The sequence below is a fragment of the Tarenaya hassleriana genome, unplaced genomic scaffold (genome assembly GCF_000463585.1).
Source record: "Tarenaya hassleriana unplaced genomic scaffold, ASM46358v1 Cleome9, whole genome shotgun sequence".
Taxonomy (NCBI): Eukaryota; Viridiplantae; Streptophyta; class Magnoliopsida; order Brassicales; family Cleomaceae; genus Tarenaya; species Tarenaya hassleriana.
This window is the reverse complement of record NW_010971389.1, coordinates 2,359,950-2,379,796: the sequence shown is the minus strand read 5'-3', so window position 1 is coordinate 2,379,796 and position 19,847 is coordinate 2,359,950. Positions and strand designations below refer to the sequence as shown.

Below are 19,847 nucleotides of genomic sequence, written 5' to 3'. Positions count from 1 at the left end.
ATGCCGAGCTCAACTTTACAGCACATGGGAAGAAATGACTGAAGCCAATGTATATGTGAAGGTCCGAATAAAGTTTGTAGAAAGAAGAGAGAGAGGTAATTTGCTTTGTGACCTTATTCACATTAGTGATCATGCATGATACATCCCTTTACGAAGTAACAATTACTAGGTTTATTTTTCTGTTCATTGTTTTTAGAAAATTTTCTTGTGCTCTTGTCTCAATGGTATTTTAATATGAGGGAATGGGATGTCCCCTTCAATAACTAGCTGATGACATGGAAGGTTTATGGTCTCTTAAGTTCATCTTGGATGTTTGTCTCTCCCGCATTTGCTTATCTCTTGTAGGTTATTTCTGCAGATACGGATCGTTTGCGTCTCTGTGAACTGAATTTCCAGCTTGTAAACTTTTATGTATGGACATCCCCATGAGTCCGCAAACTGTTCTGGATGTAATCTGACTGCTAACCTTTTTTTAATCTGTTTTAGGATGGTACGACGTAATACTTCTCCCAGTTAATGACTGTAAATGGTCTTTCAAGGAGGGGGATGTTGCAGTTCTCTCAAATCCTGTTCCAGAATCAGGTTTATTTCAAGCTCTTTGGTTGTTTGGTTATTGTTGTATCATTGGTGCTTCTCTGCCCTTGTGTAATTTTGTCTTGAACTTTTCTTTGTTTTTGGTTGATTTAAGATGAGGAGCGAGAGGGTGCTGGACGTGTAGCCGGTACAGTTAGGAGACATATACCAATTGATACCCGTGATCCTCCTGGTGCAATTCTTCATTTCTATGTTGGAGACTCTTATGATAGTAACAGGTAGGCTCATCTGTCTTATGTTTTCCTCCGGTTACTAATACCATATCTCAGTGTTTGCTCCTTTTTCTGACTTTTAGTAACTCTTTTAAACTCAAAGCAAGTAGTTTCCAACTTTTCGTCTCTTCAACTGGTAATTTTCTTTTTCACCAGGATTGATGATCATCATATTTTGCGGAAGCTTAAACCTAAAGAGATCTGGCATTTGACGGTGCTGGGTTCGCTTGCAACGACGCAGAGAGAATATGTTGCGCTGCATGCATTTTCTCGTCTTAACCCACAGGTTTTGTTTTGTAATGGAAAAATTGATTATTTTCTTATAAAATATCTGTCAGAAGCTTTAGTTATGCTGACGATGTTGCAATTTTATCTCTGGCAGATGCAAAATGCAATTCTCAGGCCCAGCCCGGAGCAGTTTCCTAATTACGAGGAGCAAACCCCTGCAATGCCTGATTGTTTCACGCCGAACTTTGTTGATCATTTGCACCGGAGCTTTAATACTCCCCAGCTTGCAGCAATCCACTGGGCTGCAATGCACACTGCAGCTGGTACTAGTAGTGGGATGAAGAGGCAAGATCCATGGCCGTTCACTCTTGTTCAGGGCCCTCCAGGGACAGGCAAGACGCACACTGTTTGGGGAATGTTGAATGTTATCCACTTGGTTCAGTATCAACACTACTACACTTCTTTGCTGAAGAAATTAGCTCCTGAGAGTTATAAACAAGTTAACGAGAGCAGCTCAGATAATGTTGCATCTGGATCAATCGATGAAGTCCTACAAAACATGGACCAGAATCTATTCCGCACTCTGCCAAAACTGTGCGCTAAACCGAGGATGCTTGTCTGTGCTCCTTCAAATGCTGCAACTGATGAGCTCCTCGCACGTGTCCTCGATCGTGGATTCATCGATGGAGAAATGAAGGTATATCGACCAGATGTAGCTCGAGTGGGTGTTGATTCTCAAACCCGAGCTGCTCAAGCAGTTTCTGTGGAGAGAAGAAGCGAGCTTCTACTAGCTAAGCCTCGTGAGGAGATTGTAGGACATATGCAATACCTAAGACAACGTGAGTCTGCGTTATCTGTACAGATAGCTGGGCTTAAGAGGGACCTGACTGCTGCAGCCTTTGCGACTCGATCTCAGGGATCTGTTGGAGTCGACCCCGACGTTCTTATGGCTAGGGACCAGAACAGAGATGCATTGCTACAGACCCTTGCTGCCGTGGTTGAGTCCAGAGATAAAGTCCTTGTGGAAATGTCTCGCCTTCTCATCGTGGAGGGAAAGTTTCGTGCTGGTAATAACTTCAATCTTGAGGAAGCCCGTGCGAATCTAGAGGCAAGTTTTGCTAACGAAGCCGAGATTGTTTTTACAACCGTATCAAGTAGTGGTCGTAAACTGTTCTCTCGTCTTACCCATGGATTCGATATGGTGGTCATCGACGAGGCTGCTCAGGCTAGTGAGGTCGGAGTTCTTCCTCCCCTTTCTCTTGGTGCTGCACGTTGTGTACTTGTTGGTGATCCTCAGCAGCTTCCTGCAACGGTCATCAGCAAGGCTGCTGGAACTCTTCTATACAGTAGAAGTCTCTTTGAAAGGTTCCAGCAAGCTGGATGCCCGACTTTGTTGTTAACTGTTCAATATAGGATGCATCCTCAAATCCGGGATTTTCCTTCGAGATACTTCTACCAAGGACGTCTTATGGACAGCGAAAGCGTTTCCAATGCTCCCGATGAGATTTACTACAAAGACCCTATACTTAGACCTTACCTTTTCTTCGATATCAGCCATGGACGGGAGTCGCACAGAGGTGGATCTGTATCTTATGAAAATGTTGACGAAGCTCGATTCTGTATCGGGTTGTATATGCATCTTCAGAAAACACTGAAGTCGATGGGTGCGGGGAAAGTTTCAGTTGGTATAATAACCCCGTATAAGCTGCAGCTGAAATGCCTGAGACAAGAATTTGGCAACGCATTGGGTCAAGAAGAGATGAAGGAGCTGTATATTAATACCGTAGACGCATTCCAAGGCCAAGAACGTGATGTCATAATCATGTCATGTGTACGTGCTTCTAGCCATGGTGTCGGTTTCGTTGCAGATATCCGCCGTATGAATGTTGCTCTTACCCGAGCGAGAAGGGCTCTATGGGTATGGTTTTTGCTATTTTTATTTCGGTAAAAAAAAGTGCCTTTTGTATTGCTAAATGTCCGGTTTCTCTGTGTTAGATCTAAAACTCTTATATCTGTCATGAACAGATTATGGGAAATGCAGCTGCTCTAGTAAAGTCAGAGGACTGGGGGGCATTGATCAACGATGCCAGGTCCAGAAGCTGTTTTATGGAGATGGATTCACTTCCCAAGGATTTCTCGATACCTAAAGGACAACCTAACTATAACCCGAAGGCGCCGAGAGGTTACCCATCAGGTGGGCCAAGAGCCAGATCATTGGATATGATGCATAATAATGAATCAAGGTCAGGGACACCATCAGAAGAAGATGAGAAGTTGGGCGGATCAACGTTTTCGAGAAATGCGAATTTCCGAAGGGAGAACTCATTGGATAAGTTTGATCAACCCGGAGGGGATAATAGATACCGAGATGGTTGGCAGCAACATGGGATGCACAAGAGGCAAAACTTTGGGCGGCCGTTGGGGAAACGAGATCAGTAATTCTTCAACTGCTTTTTTTTTTTACAAGAAACCGCAAAAAACGCGAAAGCTGCCAAAATCTACTGCATCAAGGGCAATGACCTCATCACGAGTTCTTTTTTAAAAGAAGGATGAGGGGACAGAGAAATCATGTCAACCCCGTTCTGCCTTGGAGGAGTATAGGGCAAAAGACAGTAGAAATCCGGGGCTCGTCTCTTGTGCGAGGGAAACGTGCTCAATCCTCGAGAGACCTCGGCTGCACGGGAAAAGGGGTCAGTCTTTGACACAAACTGGAGAAACTATCGCTATGCTTACTGAAGCATCAGCTTGCTTTCTTGACGGAACGGAACGGCGTGGATAGAGCAGATGCAACTGAAGAGATGATCATTCTCTCTTCCGTTTTTTGCCTTAGAAGGGAACAGGCACTGAAAGCAATATATAGAGGGGAAAGAAAAAAACAAAGCTTTTCAGAGAAGTCTGCGATACGCTTATATGATGATATCACACCACAGCCCAAAGAGCAGACTCAGCTTTGACTTGTACAGCACCATCACCCTCTGCTGAATTACAGAACCTACTTCTCCTTTTTAACATTTTCAATTTGTTCATGTTTATATTCTTTCTTTTTTTATAAATACAGTTATCAAATGAAGAATCATATTCTTTAATTATCGTGTTTGCTTATTATTTCTCCACAGGTTCATTAAGATCGTTTCCTTTATCTGGGCCTTCACACAAATAATCCCAGGGAAAGAAGGTACGTGTTTACAGCATTTGAAACAACCAAATCAGGAACCAAAGTTTGGATATTTCTTTTATCCTAATCTTTGCTTAAGAACAAAAGCAAGAGGGTGCCAAGTAAAGGAGCCAAACCATGAAACATGTCAGATTTGCCATCTAATTGAGGAAGGAAAAAAATGATATAATAATCCCCCATTTCCCCTTGACGAGGAAGCGAACGAGTGGAGTGGAGAACGAGATGATGATGATGATGAAGAAGAAGCCTCAAGGAATTCTGACTTTAGTTTCTCTTCTTCCATCCTCGTTGTTATGTGCAACACGTCTACCAGCTTCCAAGTAGGGTATTTGATCTAGAACATGGAAACACCATGACGTTGTTACCACATATATACATACATATGTACATACATGCAGACATACCCGCGACAAGGCATGAATTCATCTATCGATCCACAGAAGGAAACCCAGAAATCCCAAGCTGCAACCTGACATTGCCAAAAAGACCATCTCTTCCTAGACGAGGATCGATATTCATGAAGAACTGAACTTATAAAAAAAAAAAGACAAAAACACAAACTTTCCAGGCTAGGCAAGAGAACGAAACCTTAGTGAGGAACGACCACAACCAAACTATCTAATTCTCGGATAAACTGATGACCAATAACAGCTTGATGGCTATCAAATTCGTATCTGAAACACTTCAGATTTGGGGTTCCGACCTCTGTTCTAGACTATACAACGTCGACAAGATCAATATACACTAGAGAAATGCATCTATGTATCATCAGTCATGCACGAACACCTAATTCAAACAACCAAGCTCCCAATCGAATCGATTCGCTAACAAACCTACACGGATGAAAGAACAAAATCGAGAAGATTGAAGAAACCTGAATCGGGGAAGGGGTTGAAATGAAGGACAATTGGAAAGGAACATGGCCCAAGTAGCGTTTCCTAGCGACCAAAGTGAAGTCCTCCATTTTAGCTACTTTGTGAATGCTACTTCGAAATAATATTATCTTAAAATAAAAAATACGCCGTCCAAATGAAATGAAAGGTAGCGGATCTCATCAGCCCAAGATAGCTTTTAAAAAGTCTATGACATTGATTGAAATATGAGTTACGGGGGCCCACGAGGATACGAGCCAGAGGCCCAAAATAAATTAGGATGAATATTTTGGGTTTTAAAATTTTATTTCTGTTGTTTCGGAACTGGTTTTTACTTTTTTATTTATAATTTTTTTAAAATAAAAAGATTCTGGTTTTCATAATAAGTTATTTTCTATTTAAAAAAGGAAAAATATATTCTCTAGTCTTTTAAATGGACTCGGATTTAACTCACGATTAATTTGATTCCAACAGGATTCACTTAAAATTATAGAATTATATATTATTTCACTATATTTTGGGATAACAGGATTTCGACCCTACTTACGTAAGTATAAAAATATGAAAAGCTAGATTGTCTGCCACTAACCACCCCTCTTTTTCTTTGGAATTTAAATCCATATACTTATAAAACGAATTAATTTGGTCCGTTAATTTTTATTTTCATTATCATTATTATTCTTAATTAACACCACCAATTTTAACATTACCAAAAAAAATATGTTTCCCTTGAAGAATATCATTTTAAATTGTCGACCAAATTTTGTAGCAATGCGTTATTTTATAAATCTTTGTAAAATGTTTGGCGAAACTTTTTATTTTATAAATCTTTTGAAGGTATATAGAATATTTTATAATTTTATTTTAGGGTTTTGATTGTTAATAAAGAAATCCACCAATCAAGTTATATAAATAGAAAGGTCATTTCTTAGAAGGAAGATTCCCTTCGCTCTAAACGGCCCAAAGCCCCAACACCTTCGTCTTCCTTTATGTCCAATGCACCACCTTTCATCTCTCTCTCTCTCTCTCTCTAATCAATCAACAAACATAATAAAATAATTATTAAAAATTACAGTTGGATATACTGATATTTTAATTTCTAATTGTAATAATATTTAGGGATTTGTCACGACAATATTTGTTAAATATTGAAATTTAGGTGAAAAAAATCAGAACTTTTGAGAAATTCCACCTTTTCTCTTTCTCAATCTATAAAGCTATGGCTTCGACCATAAATATTCTTAGGAAAATGTTTATTATTATTATTATTATTATTGTTGTTGTTGTTGTTGTTAACTATTATTATTATTATTGAGTTGTTTTAATTTAATTGTTTACCGAAAACTATCTAGTTAATGAGTCTATTACCATTTCTAATTAACAATGTGAAAAACCTTAGAGAGGGAAAGGGAACAGAGAAGATTCAAGACACAGTCTTAAAAGTTAAAGGTTGTACCTTTTATTTTTTTCTTAATTCAAAACATATATATATATTTCCTTATTATATTAGGAAATGCTTAAAAATTTAAGCTTTTCAAGCAGATATTTTTCCAAAAATTTTCCCAAAAAAATTGGGAATGGACAGTTCATGCAATTAATTCCGGATTTAATTCCAGATTTGAGCGTTTATGGTTTTGTAGTTCTAAAACCTGAAAGCCGGACTGACGCAGTGGCACAAATGTAGAGAAGACACGACAAAGGTATCGTTTTCTTTTTCATTTCATCGGAATAAAAAGTTCAGTTTTTTTTTTCTGTTCTTGTCAAGCCCAAAACTTCTTGTATTCAGATAATTATAATATTATATATATATATATATATATATATCCTGCAAAATTCCAGATTCTTCAGAACCCAGAATTGGTAACGACATAATGAATAAGCGAAACCGATAAAGTTTTGGTTTTTCTGGAATATTTTTTCACTAGTGGTTCTTTGCATTCTTTTACGTCCGTATAATTGCAATGATTTTTTTTTGGTTAAGTAATCTAATTAGAATTTACAGTTCATGTGTTCTTGTGGGTTAGTGATAAGCACGCCTGGCTTCTCATCATTCCCTCCAACCCCCCTCTCTGTCTCTCTCTTTTGTTCCTTTGCTTTTTCTCTCTCTAAGGTTTCATTGTTACTCTGATTCTCTCTCTAAATAAAGCCTCAATTTTCTTGTTTATCTCCTCTTTCTATCACTTTTTTGTACTCTGCTTCTGTTCATCTTTGATTCTCCCTGAAAACTTTTTGGGTACAAGTTTGTAAATCCGTAATTCTCTCCATCAGATTGGATCTGGGTTCGAGCTGAACGTAGGTTTTCAACAGGTAAAGAGAGTGAAACGATTCGGCGTTTTATCGACATATTTTCTGCTTTATATGAAAATTGCAGTTCTGGGTTTGCTCGTTTTGCTTATTTTGAGATTTTGATTGATCTGGTTAGGGGTATATGGTTTCTAGAATTTGTCTTGATTTGTTGATCCGCTACAAATTTAGTTTAATTATTCATATTTACTTGTGCCATCAGTCCTTTGGCTTTGCCTTGGTTTTGGTGATATAATGATGCTGGGTCGGAAGTGTCCCCTGTTCCTTCACCGTGTTTCTCGGTTAGTCTGAGATCATTCTCTGGGAAACTGAAAATGGATGAACCCTTGTCTGAAAAATGTTGGCTCCGGTGCCATTTCCGTATAGTTATATAATCTCTAGAGTTTTCCTTCCCTAAACCCTTTTGTTCACGGTGTAGTTGATTACACATTTCCCCTGAATCTAATGTATTGGAGATTGAATCGAGGTTAAAAGAAACATCTGCTTTTTGTGAATTCTGAAGACGAGATGTCTACTGTTATGTCTGCCATCCCCGGGAGGATTTTCTTGTAAACTTCTCTTGCAGACTTTCCTCATGGATTTCAATTGATGTGTGCTTCATCTTCCTTTAATTGGTTTTTGAGATCTCACTAGTCAGTTGAATCTAATAATGGCTTTCTGTCGTGTCCAGAAACAACCAATTCGGATGTTTTTTAGTCGAAGACAAGGTTGATCTCTTCTGGAATGTGGGATTTTTTTCTCTTACAAGTACATTTTCAATTGCTACCAGTTTCTTGCCGATCCTCTGTTGTTTCTCTACTGGAATTTGTTCTTAATACCTTTTAGCTTTTGATACATTTGATGTGTTTTTTTTATTGTTAGGTTAGTCTTCTCAACAGTTGCAACGTTTGTGAGGTGAAAAGAGGTAAAGGCTGCTTAGTATGGCTGTTTCCATGAGAGATTTAGATCCAGCTTTCCAAGGAGCTGGACAGAAAGCGTATCCTTCATTTTCTGGTGCCAAGCAAAAATCTTAAAACTCAATTTAGTTTTACCACATTGTGGACATATGGTATGATTATCATAGTATTCTTCAAGCCAACGAACTGCAGAGGGTTGAGATATGGTTGGTTAGATGATCACGTTTATCTTGAATCTAGTATTTTTTTTTGGGCATAGCGTGTCTCTGCCTTCCCAATAGCATATGTTTCATGGAATCATACTTCATTTATTATATCAACATGTTCTTGTCCTTGACGATGAATTAGTGGGATAGAGTTATGGCGTATTGAGAACTTTCGACCTGTCCCAGTTCCAAAGTCTTCCCATGGGAAGTTTTTCACCGGGGATTCCTATATAGTATTGAAGGTAACCTGTATCACTATACTGAAGTCATGTTGCATGAGTTTCTGCAATGAATTTTGGTTGATAATTCAATATGATCATCTTTTATGGCCAGGCAACAGCCCTTAAAAATGGTGCCCTTCGTCACGACATACACTATTGGCTTGGTAAAGACACCTCTCAGGTAAGCCTTTGTCTACTTTTTCCGTGATAGGAAGAAGGAAAATTTGAAATTCTGTTTGAGGATGGCGAATTTCTTATAATAGGATGAAGCCGGAACTGCAGCTGTTAAGACGGTGGAATTAGATGCTGCTCTTGGAGGACGTGCAGTTCAGTATAGAGAAGTTCAAGGTCATGAAACCGAGAAATTCCTGTCGTACTTTAAGCCATGTATCATACCTCAAGAGGGTGGAGTGGCATCGGGATTCAAACACGTGGAAGCTGAAGAACATAAGACCCGTTTGTTCATTTGCAGAGGAAAACACGTTGTCCATGTCAAAGAGGCGAGCCCATTATTTTCAGTTTTTTTTTCTATTTACTCGATGGGTTTTTCCCAAAGATTTTGCTGTTACGCATCTCTCGCTCGGTTTCCTCATGCTGCTTGTTTGTGCTTATTACAGGTTCCATTTGCTCGTAGCTCTTTGAACCATGACGACATTTTTATTCTTGACACGAAGTCCAAGATTTTCCAATTCAATGGAGCGAATTCAAGTATTCAAGAGAGAGCAAAGGCACTGGAGGTTGTGCAGTACATCAAAGATACATACCATGATGGCAAATGTGAAGTTGCTGCTGTTGGTTAGTGAGCTATCAGTAGATTGAGGGATTAATGGCTAAACATTTATACTATTTGAGTTGGTCTAATTGCATATTTTCCATGCAGAGGATGGCAAACTTATGGCTGATGCTGAAAGTGGAGAGTTTTGGGGTTTCTTTGGTGGATTCGCTCCCCTTCCTAGAAAAACTGCCAGTGATGAGAAAAAGCCATATGACTCTGATAGTACCAAACTTTTTTGGTAACATTTCCTCTTCCTATTTCATTTCTGCATTATCATATGAGCAAATTGAAAACATTAATATTGCTTTCTGAAATGACAAAAAGGCTTTCTCTTTACTCTCATTTGGTTCTGTGTCAAAAGAACTTGTCATTTGATGGATTTTGGGGCCAATTCTTTCCTACTGAACCATTTTTTTCTTTCGGAATTTCAAGGGTCGAGAAGGGTCAGGCAAAACTAGTTCAGGTTGATTCATTGAAAAGAGAGATGTTAGGCACTGATAAGTGCTACATTCTTGATTGTGGGCTCGAACTATTTGTGTGGATGGGAAGAAACACATCTCTCGATGAAAGGAAAAGTGCAAGTGGAGTGGCAGAAGTAAGTGTTATTACTTAGCAGAAAGTTCAATTTTATTTTGTTGCCATTATGTTACTGATGTTGTTTCCACACAGGAAATGATCCGTTCTTCTGAAAGACCCAAATCACAAGTAATCCGAACAATAGAAGGGTTTGAAACCGTGCCATTCCGGTCCAAGTTCGATTCCTGGACTCAAGAAACAAATGTAACTGTGTCGGAGGATGGTAGAGGCAGAGTTGCTGGTCTGTAATAGATAGCCAAATGTTACTTACATATATGAATTGTACCCCGTTTTTTAATATGCCGTGCTGATTAATTTTATTTCTTTCTTGCAGCTCTTTTGCAACGTCAAGGGGTGAATGTGAGAGGCCTGCTGAAAGCTGCTCCTTTGAAAGAGGAGCCCCAGCCTCACATTGATTGCACTGGAAATCTGCAGGTACTAAATGTTTCTTTTGTATTATCCTCACTGATCTTATGCTCTCAAACGGTGAATTAGTTAATAATAAGTATTGTATATTGTTATGAAGTTTTGACATCTAAGATCAAAAGAGATCAATGCAGTAAAACTTCTTTGCACAGGTTTGGCGTGTGAATGGTCAGGAGAAAGTTCTTCTTCAAGGTGCTGATCAGTCAAAATTCTACAGTGGAGATTGCTACATATTCCAGTATTCTTATCCCGGGGACGAGAAAGAGGAAGTTCTTATCGGGACATGGTTTGGGAAACAGAGTGTGGAGGTAAACCAACTTTTATTGTATTTATATACTATCTGTATTTGCTTAAGAATATCTTAGCCATTTTAAACCGTTTTTTTTCTGGTGTGTTTGGGGTCACGGACAGGAAGAAAGAGCTTCTGCAGTCTCCATGGCGGGCAAAATGGTCGAGGCAATGAAATTCATGCCTGTCCAAGTAATTTTCTTACTAATCTATTTTAGTATATTCCTTGAGAAAACTTATTTACGGCGGCTTATTATGTATATTCCTGAAAGTTTTTTTTTTTTCATTTTCTTATCTTTAGGTTCGCATTTGCGAAGGAAAGGAACCCATCCAATTCTTTGTGATAATGCAAAGTTTCATCGTCTTTAAGGTTTGGAGGAAATATATTACATGCTACAATGTTCTTTTTGATTATCCATGTTTTACTCCATCATGGTTATGTCTACTTCCTGCTTTGATTTCGATGTATCAAATTTGTTGAATTTTTCAGGGTGGTCTTAGCAATGGGTACAAGAAATACATTGCAGAGAAAGAAGTTTCTGATGACACTTATAATGAGAACGGTCTTGCGTTATTCCGTGTTCAAGGGTCTGGTCCCGAGGATATGCAAGCGATACAAGTTGACCCGGTAACTCATCTTCTCATTTCACTATATTACACACTTCTGAAAATCACCGGGCTTCACATATTGAACTCGATACAAAATCCCGAGAGATATTTCTATGAAGGCCTCAGTTTTAATTGTCTGTTTTCGGGTATAGTAAAAGCAGACTGCTAATCTTTGTCAGATTTTTGTTTATGGATATGGAATAAGAAACAAAACTATGATTGGAACTGATATTCTCTGATAATTCCTTTAACGGTTTTCGTTTATGCACTGTGGGTATCGGTATTTCAGGATTCAGAACAATCATTGGCTTATCACTTTTTGTCAAATTTTTCTCCATAGGTTGCTTCATCCCTGAACTCTTCATACTGTTACATACTACATAACGGTTCAAGTGTCTTTACTTGGTCCGGGAATCTTGCAACCTCGGTTGACCAGGAACTCGTTGAAAGACAGCTCGACGTAATTAAGGTGAGATAAGTTTCTCGATAATTTTTTTGAAACTCTGTTTCGTTATAGACCGGCGTAAACTGTATAGGAAGGAAGTTAATCATATGTGAACCAGAACGAGTAAAGGTTAATTCAATAGACGTGTAAACATGTTTTCCCCTCTTTCAGCCAAACCTACAGACAAGAACACAAAAGGAAGGTTCAGAATCTGAACAATTTTGGGAATTATTGGGAGGAAAATCCGAATACCCGAGCCAAAAGTTCACAACGGAACCCGAGACTGACCCTCACTTGTTCTCTTGCACATTCTCGAGAGGTACAATATACTCAACCATTCATTCTCATTTGTTAAACCCCTCTCCCTTTTCATCTCTTCGGTTTATCTTTCGCCTTCATACACTATAACTTTCGTGTTTTCCATCTTCTTCTTCTTCCGTGCCTCGTTGCTGAAACTCAACAGGGACACTGAAGGTGTGTATGATGTTTACTCTTCCTCTTCCTCATTGCCCTTCAGATCATGTTATCTATGATGGATTTATATTAAAATTGGAAAAATGCTTTTGGCATTGAGCTCTCAATCCATGTGATTTGTCATATAATAATACAGGTGACAGAGATATATAACTACACCCAGGATGATTTGATGACTGAAGATATCTTTATTCTAAACTCTCACTCAGAGATCTTCATCTGGGTTGGGCAAGAAGTGGACTCCAAAGCTAAGTTACAGGCTTTAACTATTGGAGAGGTTAGATTTCTTACATCCTTCAGATTCATGTTTGCATCGAGCTTTGACTCACTGTTAGCTGAGGCTAAATGCATATCGATCCATATTTTTCCTTTTTCGATCGACAGAAATTTATCGAGAAAGATTTTCTCCTGGAGATGCTATCACGTGAGGCCCCGATATATGTAATCATGGAAGGTAGTGAGCCGCCTTTCTTCACCCGGTTCTTCACTTCTTGGGATTCCTCGAAATCTACTGTAAGTTCCTAGTAACATTGATTGGTTTTCACCGAGAAATCCCTCCACCCTTACGTTGATTTCAAGATGTTCCTTTCGAGCAATTATTCTGAAAAGGTTACAACATGTTTGTTGCAGATGCATGGGAACTCATTCCAAAGGAAACTTGCAATAGTAAGAAATGGTGGCACTCCAGTTGTAGATGTAAGAATCTGATCCCACCACCATTGCTGAATTTTGGGGGCATAAAATTCCGTTCACGTACATGTTCATTCTTCTGTTTTACTCCTTAATGATCAGAAACCGAAAAGAAGAACACCCGTTTCATATGGCGGTCGAACCAGTGTTCCCGACAACTCGCAACAGCGTTCTAGGAGCATGTCTTTCAGTCCAGACAGGGTTCGGGTAAGAGGAAGATCCCCGAAGTTCAATGCACTAGCGGCGACATTCGAGAACCCGAATGCTCGGAACCTCTCGACACCTCCCCCAGTCATGAGAAAACTCTATCCGAGATCTGTTACTCCTGATTCTGCGAGGTTGGCTCCCAAGTCTTCCGCCATTGCTGCTCGTAGTGCCATCTTTGAACAAGCAGCGGCTATACCTCCACGGGAACATATCTTTCCCAAATCACTCAAAGGTATGTTGCTCATGTTTCTGGGTAAATTTTTCCGTGCATCGTTTGCAAAAATCTACAAGTTCTTATCTGGATTCTTCGAGATTTTGTATAGTAGTGTAGAAATTACCCTCCTTTCCACTGAAAGTGCCGAACTTTATATCGTTTTTTCGAAGTTCACCTGAAGAAACCCGAGCCAGTGGCACCAGAATCCAACTCAAAGGAGAAGGATGGGAAGGAGAACAATGGAAAGGAGAATTCGATGAACTCGATTCAGGAAGATGCTAAAGAAGGAGAAGCTGAGGAAGACGAAGGCCTCCTGACATACCCTTTTGATCGCCTCAAGACAACCTCAACCGACCCTGTCTCGGACATTGATGTAACGAGGAGAGAGGTAAGTGCTGTACATCGGAAGTGGAACTTTTCCGGAACATTCTTGGCAAGAGATTCTCTGACAAAGTGAATTTCTGGAATCTGCAGGCGTACCTGTCGTCGTCGGAGTTCAAGGAGAAATTCGGGATGGCAAAGGAAGCATTCTACAAGCTACCGAAGTGGAAACAGAACAAGTTCAAAATGGCTGTTCAACTCTTCTGATGAGATCTCCTTCCCCTTTGGAAAAAAATTCTCCCTCTCCACCATTGCAGGTGTCCAGCAAGAACATCAACTACGTACGTTTCAATCTCCTTATCAGCTTTTCCGTTCCTGTTTCTTTTTTTAGTCTGTAGTATCATTGTAAAATTTCTCAACTATTTTGATAATATTTATATATCTTAGTATATAATTTTTAATATATTCTCTTTCGGTGGCAGCAGACAGAAGAGATTCAAGGGGCAGAGCGTCGGTGCATTCTTAGCTGCTTCTGCTCCCTAGAGAGATGCTGCATTTTCATGGCTTGTTCAAACCAAAAACCAGTAGTTTTTTTTTTTCTCATGAGGTGTTTGCATGCCTATTGCCTAGTTCTTTTTTTTTTTTTTTAATTTCATTGGTGGAGTTAGATTTTTTTTTTCCCAGTCACTGGGTTGACCTTGAGTCCTTGATTTTTTTTTTGCTATCAAAATGAGGGAAATAATTTAGGGAATTCGTTGGCTTGCAATTTCAGACTGTCTTTAGGGTCTGTTTTTTTTTTGCATGACTGAGGGTGAGGGTTTGTTTTTTTGGGTGTACAGCAGAGAATGTAGAAACTACAAGAAAACGTGTGCTTTGTTATTTTATTTTTAAAATCTTCATTTATTATTTACTCCATCTTCCCATTCATCCGCCATTTCTTGTCGAGAATATCATCTATATCGCAAAAAATGGAATCTATTATGTTTATTATCTAATAGATTCAAGTTTAAATATTGAAGTGTATGTGTAAAGAATATCTCTCCACGTTTTAAAGTTTCATGCAAGAATGGCAATAACTATTGAAATCTAAATACAACGTATTTGAATCTACGGTTAGTTGCATGAAAACAAACGTATGGAACTGTAAAAAAAAAAAAGGTAGATTGAAAAGATATATCTAAGCTCTCCGACGGCGAAGATTTCTATTGTCGAAAGTCTCTTCTACTATATCAAACTATGTAGAGAGGAACCAAGAAACCGTGATCGAGTGGTAGAGTGTCATTGGGGTGCCACCTGTCCCAAAAGTCCCATGTCCGAGTAAATTTTTGGGAAAAATGATGCAATTTAATTATAGTAAGACTCAACATAGATATAGTTATCCAATCTGGGTAGTTCAACCGGTGAAACGGGGTGTAAAACGTCTGTTCCGCCCCGAGTTCGAACCCCAGACTGGGGAGGGTGCGCATAATTCAAATCACATGGCTGGCTCCCGATCCCGGGATTAGTCTGGGCCTCGGCTCAGGAAACCCGGTTACCAAAAAAAAAACATAGATATAATTGGATCGAAGGTTTAATACAAAAAAAAACATGTAGAGAGGTGCGCAAATTTCATAAAAACTCACTCAATGAATTCTAAATACGTTGAGTTTAAGAAATAATTTTTTTTGTAATGAAAATTAAATCCGAATAAAATCAAATCGAAATAAAGAGACATAAAAGCCGAACATATATAGTTTTATAAACTGTAAAAACTGAATAAAAATATGTGTTTTGCGGTCATACACGAAATCTCAAAGCTGAAATTTGGCGAAGGAGAAGGAAAAAAAAAAGGACAAGAACAAAGAAAATATTGTTTATGGCAATGTTGCCATGTGAAGATGTCGATGTCACCAGCTAGTTATAAGTTATAACCATTGACCCATTTGTTTATGGAACACACAATAAAAAATATCAAATTATAACAAGTTACTATCCATCAAATTTGGATATTTTTAATTCAATTCATCATAAGTATTTAAATTTATAACTTTTTATTTTTAGAATTTGTGATTTATTTGGATGTTAAATTTATAACTCGTATTTGGAAGTTGTCGTTGTGATGATATATATATATATATTAGTTTTAGGGTTTATATTTATGACAGTTCTGTGTTTGATATTGTAATTAATATAATAAAGTTCATAACGTTCTCATTCAATATTGTTGAAACCACATTGATTAAATTAATCAAATAATCGGGTGATCAAAAACAAAATTAACAACATGTTGTTGTCTTCATTCGAACTCATTGATGTAAGATCCTAACGAACTCTTTTTTTATTTTATTTTTTAATTCTTAATCTGACAAAAATCCCATTTGCAAAAAAATGAAAATGAAACCTTAACATAATTGCAATTTGGCATCATAATTATTAAATAACAGTTTTTCCCCTCTCTTGTTTAGGTAGTTGTAAAGAAGTGGTAACATGCCTTTGAGTTGGCAAAATATATGTATGCACAGACACATCCACGAGACCCCACATAATTAATCTTATCCGGATTGAAATCGATTTTAAAATTAATTACGTACTATTTTTAAAATTTAAATTAAATGAATCTTAATCCAATATAAAAATATACATATATAAGAAAACGAAATATTACAGAAAATGAACATTTTAAATTAAAATCAAATCCATATATATATATATATATATATATATGTGTGTGTGTGTGTGTGTGTGTCAGTTTTATTCCCTAATACAAATATTGAATATTTTTCTTAACTGTGATAGAGTAAATAATAGGATATACCTTTGAAAGATTCCAATTTGTGTTTTTATTTGATAGATTATATAATAGAAGAGTAATTTATATATGGTTTTAGCATATTTTAAAATAGTCTTTTGGAGATTGTTTTATTTTCGCATCAATTATTAAAGAAATAAAAAAAAAATATTGGAGAATAAAACGAATTTTACATGTTCAAACACGACTTCAGAATTATTGTAGAGCAAACGTTACGTGTAGCACTAGGACACATCCTTAGACAAACGATTTCAATCCCCTTTTCCTAATTACTAGATTAACTTTCGGATAATTTACTCGATTTTGTAAGAACATATTTAATTTCGATAATTTTCAGGATTTGCACATGTAAATTACATACATCACGGAGCTAATTAGTTACCAAAACTCAATTATATATATAAATGTACTGTGAGTCTCGCCTCGCCTCAGCCTCAATGCAAATTGTCAACTTATATGATTTGGACAGAATACAGGGTGTAACACTCACATTGCCTGTGTTCTGTAATATAATATCTAATAATCATACCATTATCAATTTGTTATTTTTCGCATCTTAACTAATCCATTATACACATGCCCTTCTTCTATATATATTGTATATGGACCATCTCAAAGCGAACATTCCACACAAACAGCAGTAAGAAACACCAAACCATGGATTATAAGACAAATCAAAGCTCTTTCCTCGTCAATGTTCTTCTTCTTCTTCTTCTTTGTTCTTCGGTCTCTGCTCAACAACTTCGGACGGATTTTTACCGAAATTCGTGTCCGAACGTGGAAACGCTCGTCCGGAACGCTGTCCGACAGAAGTTCCAGCAGACGTTCGTCACCGCTCCCGCCACCCTCCGCCTCTTCTTCCACGACTGCTTTGTCCGTGTACGTATACATATACTCTACAATCCCTATTCTCTATATATATATATGGATGTTACTTAAAAGTCTTCAGTTGTCGTTGACATGAGTTTGTCTCGTCGGATTTGCGAGTCTTACGAACGTTTGAGGTACGTGACGTAGGGATGTGACGCGTCGATACTGATAGCGTCGCCGTCGGAGAAGGATCATCCGGACCAGCTGTCGTTGGCCGGGGATGGCTTCGACACTGTCGTGAAGGCCAAGCAAGCCGTCGACAGCAACCCTAACTGCCGCAACAAAGTCTCTTGCGCCGACGTCTTGGCTCTCGCTACCCGTGAAGTCGTCCTCTTGGTAATCATTTCTATTATCTCGATACCATATATATACCAAAATCTTTAAATTAACACGTGTCGATCCGAACAATAATATCGTTAAAATATACTGAATTTCTATAGGAACTTTCAATATTCAAATGTTGTTAATCATCATTACTATGAAAATATAAATATTTCGGTTGCCGTATATAGTATATTTTGAAAGTTGGTGTATTTAATTAAATATTATTATGTATTTACGCGTGAACAAAAATGGCAGACCGGAGGACCGAACTACCCGGTGGAGCTAGGGAGAAGAGACGGCAGACTATCGACGGTGGCCAGTGTCCAACACAGTCTCCCGCAACCCGGTTTTAACTTGGACCAGCTCAATTCCATGTTCTCCCGTCACGGTTTATCCCAAACCGACATGATCGCCCTCTCCGGTACAATCCCAAACCGGACTTAACCGGCTTTTGATTTTCCCCCACCGAAAATTCATCGCATTCTTCTCCTCCTTGTGACATGACAGGAGCGCACACGATCGGATTCTCGCACTGTGGGAAATTCTCCAAGAGGATCTACAATTTCAGCCCGAAGAACCGGATCGACCCGACATTGAATCTCCGGTACGCGTTGCAATTGAGGCAGATGTGTCCGGTACGAGTCGACCCAAGAATCGCCATTAACATGGACCCCACTACGCCGAGGACCTTCGACAACGCTTATTTCAAGAACCTTCAACAAGGAATGGGTCTATTTAGCTCCGACCAGATCTTGTTCACGGATCAACGGTCCAGATCTACCGTTAATCTCTTCGCCTCCAACGAAGGAGCCTTCCGACAAGCTTTTGTCTCCGCCATTACCAAGCTGGGTCGCGTCGGCGTTCTTACCGGTAATGCGGGTGAGATCCGGAGGGACTGTACACGTGTCAATTAGAGATTGGTTGCCGCGTTTTTCCCCGCTCTTTTCTTCTTTTGGAAATTCCTGGGTTTTTCTTTCGTGTTTCTTATTTTGTGTTTCTAGTTTCCGAACACAAGGAATGGAATTGGAAGACGACATTGGCAGATGTTGTAGCGGAAATCAGAAGGAATAATGACGAAATTTCGTCTTTCTATTTTGTGTTTCTAGTCTCCGAGCAGAAATAAAGATGGATTTTTTTTTACTCTTTTTCTTTTTCTTTTCTTTTTATTGTGTTCCGTTTCACGTGCCACGCAAAGAAAAAAATATATATATATAATATTATTATGTTGAAGCCAATTTACTCTTGTATTTTACTTAAGTTTGGTCCTAGAAGACAAGTTTGCATGAAGAGGATCAAGAGATCGGTCCATATAATATATGGGCCTGGGCCTTTTCCTTTAAAGTGGGCTCCACCTAATATTAGTAACTGTAGGCATTTTGCTAAAAAAAAAAATATTGTTTCAAGCATATATTTTGGTATTGGGCTTCTCGTGGACGGACCCAAAACAACCCTCCGACCTAATTTTTTTTTTCATATTGTTTTCCTCCCTCAAAAATAATTAAACGGAATCATGAACTAAAGTAATATCGAAAATATGAGAGCAAAAAAAATAGGGGTGTAAAATGGGCGGGTCGGGCCGGATTCGGACCGGGTTCAATTCGGGCCTATAATTTTTCGGGTCGGGCCGGTCCGCCCATTTATTTTTCGGGTCTAGGATCGATGGCTCGGAGCTCGGTTCTACAGGGCTTCGGGCGGGTTCGGGCCGGACTTCGGGTTTTTTTATTAAATAAATTTTTTTTTGCGATAATAATAATAATAATAATAATATGAAACATTTAACAAAAATATTTTTAAAACCGATAACAACAAAGTTATTTAGTTCACAAATAAAAATAAAATTGAAAAAATTATCCAATTGTTCAATTCTCCAACACCACAACATGCGATTAAAAACTTTTAAACGTGATAAAATAACAAACATAATATAAAAAAAAATTCTATAATGTAATTAATTTAAAACCTATAGAAAAAAATCAATACGTTCATATACAAACAAAGGTTTAAAAATATATATATTTGAAAACTTCTACCCTTTCTAAAATGTAAACTTATATATATTATATATGATATAATATGGTTAAGAAATTCAAAATTCCCGTCACTTTAAAAAGTTTAATTGGAACCAAGATATA

At 38.1% G+C, this 19,847-nt stretch overlaps 3 protein-coding genes and 1 long non-coding RNA gene across 14 annotated transcripts in view; 3 read left to right on the top strand and 1 right to left on the bottom strand.

Annotated features, from left to right (window-relative positions):
* Window positions 1-4,242, top strand: part of LOC104803950 (uncharacterized ATP-dependent helicase C29A10.10c-like) — an 8,256-nt gene extending 4,014 nt beyond the window's left edge. For 4 of the 5 annotated variants that reach the window (XM_010528067.2, XM_010528064.2, XM_010528066.2 and 1 more), the window contains 6 exons: window positions 1-95; window positions 487-582; window positions 689-812; window positions 963-1,092; window positions 1,189-2,952; window positions 3,060-4,120. In XM_010528067.2, the coding sequence (XP_010526369.1) occupies window positions 1-95; window positions 487-582; window positions 689-812; window positions 963-1,092; window positions 1,189-2,952; window positions 3,060-3,473 (2,623 nt within the window). In that variant the 3' untranslated portion in view covers window positions 3,474-4,120. Of the gene's footprint in view, window positions 96-486; window positions 583-688; window positions 813-962; window positions 1,093-1,188; window positions 2,953-3,059; window positions 4,121-4,150 lie in introns of those variants that run through there. The other variant, XR_770289.2, reaches the window with a different exon arrangement.
* On the bottom strand, window positions 4,192-5,231 carry LOC104803951. Its single transcript, XR_770290.2, has 2 exons — window positions 5,084-5,231; window positions 4,192-4,543 (listed from the first exon to the last, which is right to left on the bottom strand). It is a non-coding gene; the product is annotated as an uncharacterized LOC104803951 (long non-coding RNA).
* A 1,526-nt stretch (window positions 5,232-6,757) lies between these two features.
* Window positions 6,758-14,643, top strand: LOC104803949 (villin-4-like). Of its 7 annotated transcripts, none has more exons than XM_010528058.2 (25): window positions 7,015-7,388; window positions 8,056-8,092; window positions 8,247-8,361; window positions 8,630-8,729; window positions 8,821-8,889; window positions 8,972-9,208; window positions 9,326-9,503; window positions 9,589-9,721; window positions 9,916-10,078; window positions 10,153-10,300; window positions 10,394-10,494; window positions 10,638-10,793; window positions 10,897-10,965; window positions 11,075-11,143; window positions 11,264-11,401; window positions 11,723-11,851; window positions 11,999-12,146; window positions 12,291-12,301; window positions 12,438-12,578; window positions 12,686-12,814; window positions 12,932-12,997; window positions 13,094-13,430; window positions 13,583-13,800; window positions 13,887-14,074; window positions 14,219-14,643. In XM_010528058.2, exons 3-24 carry the CDS (start codon window positions 8,306-8,308, stop codon window positions 13,998-14,000), a joined length of 2,910 nt encoding a protein of 969 aa, XP_010526360.1. In that variant the 5' UTR covers window positions 7,015-7,388; window positions 8,056-8,092; window positions 8,247-8,305; the 3' UTR covers window positions 14,001-14,074; window positions 14,219-14,643. The 7 variants fall into 7 exon arrangements, with proteins under 7 accessions (XP_010526363.1, XP_010526365.1, XP_010526364.1 ...); XM_010528057.2 differs by having other exon boundaries at window positions 8,056-8,110; XM_010528059.2 differs by having other exon boundaries at window positions 8,056-8,132.
* A 2,493-nt stretch (window positions 14,644-17,136) lies between these two features.
* On the top strand, window positions 17,137-18,855 carry LOC104803947 (peroxidase 16). The gene is made up of 4 exons (XM_010528055.2): window positions 17,137-17,400; window positions 17,539-17,727; window positions 17,971-18,136; window positions 18,223-18,855. The coding sequence occupies exons 1-4, from the start codon at window positions 17,179-17,181 to the stop codon at window positions 18,627-18,629; spliced, it is 984 nt and encodes a 327-aa protein (XP_010526357.1). The 5' UTR covers window positions 17,137-17,178; the 3' UTR covers window positions 18,630-18,855.
* Window positions 18,856-19,847: the final 992 nt, after the last annotated feature.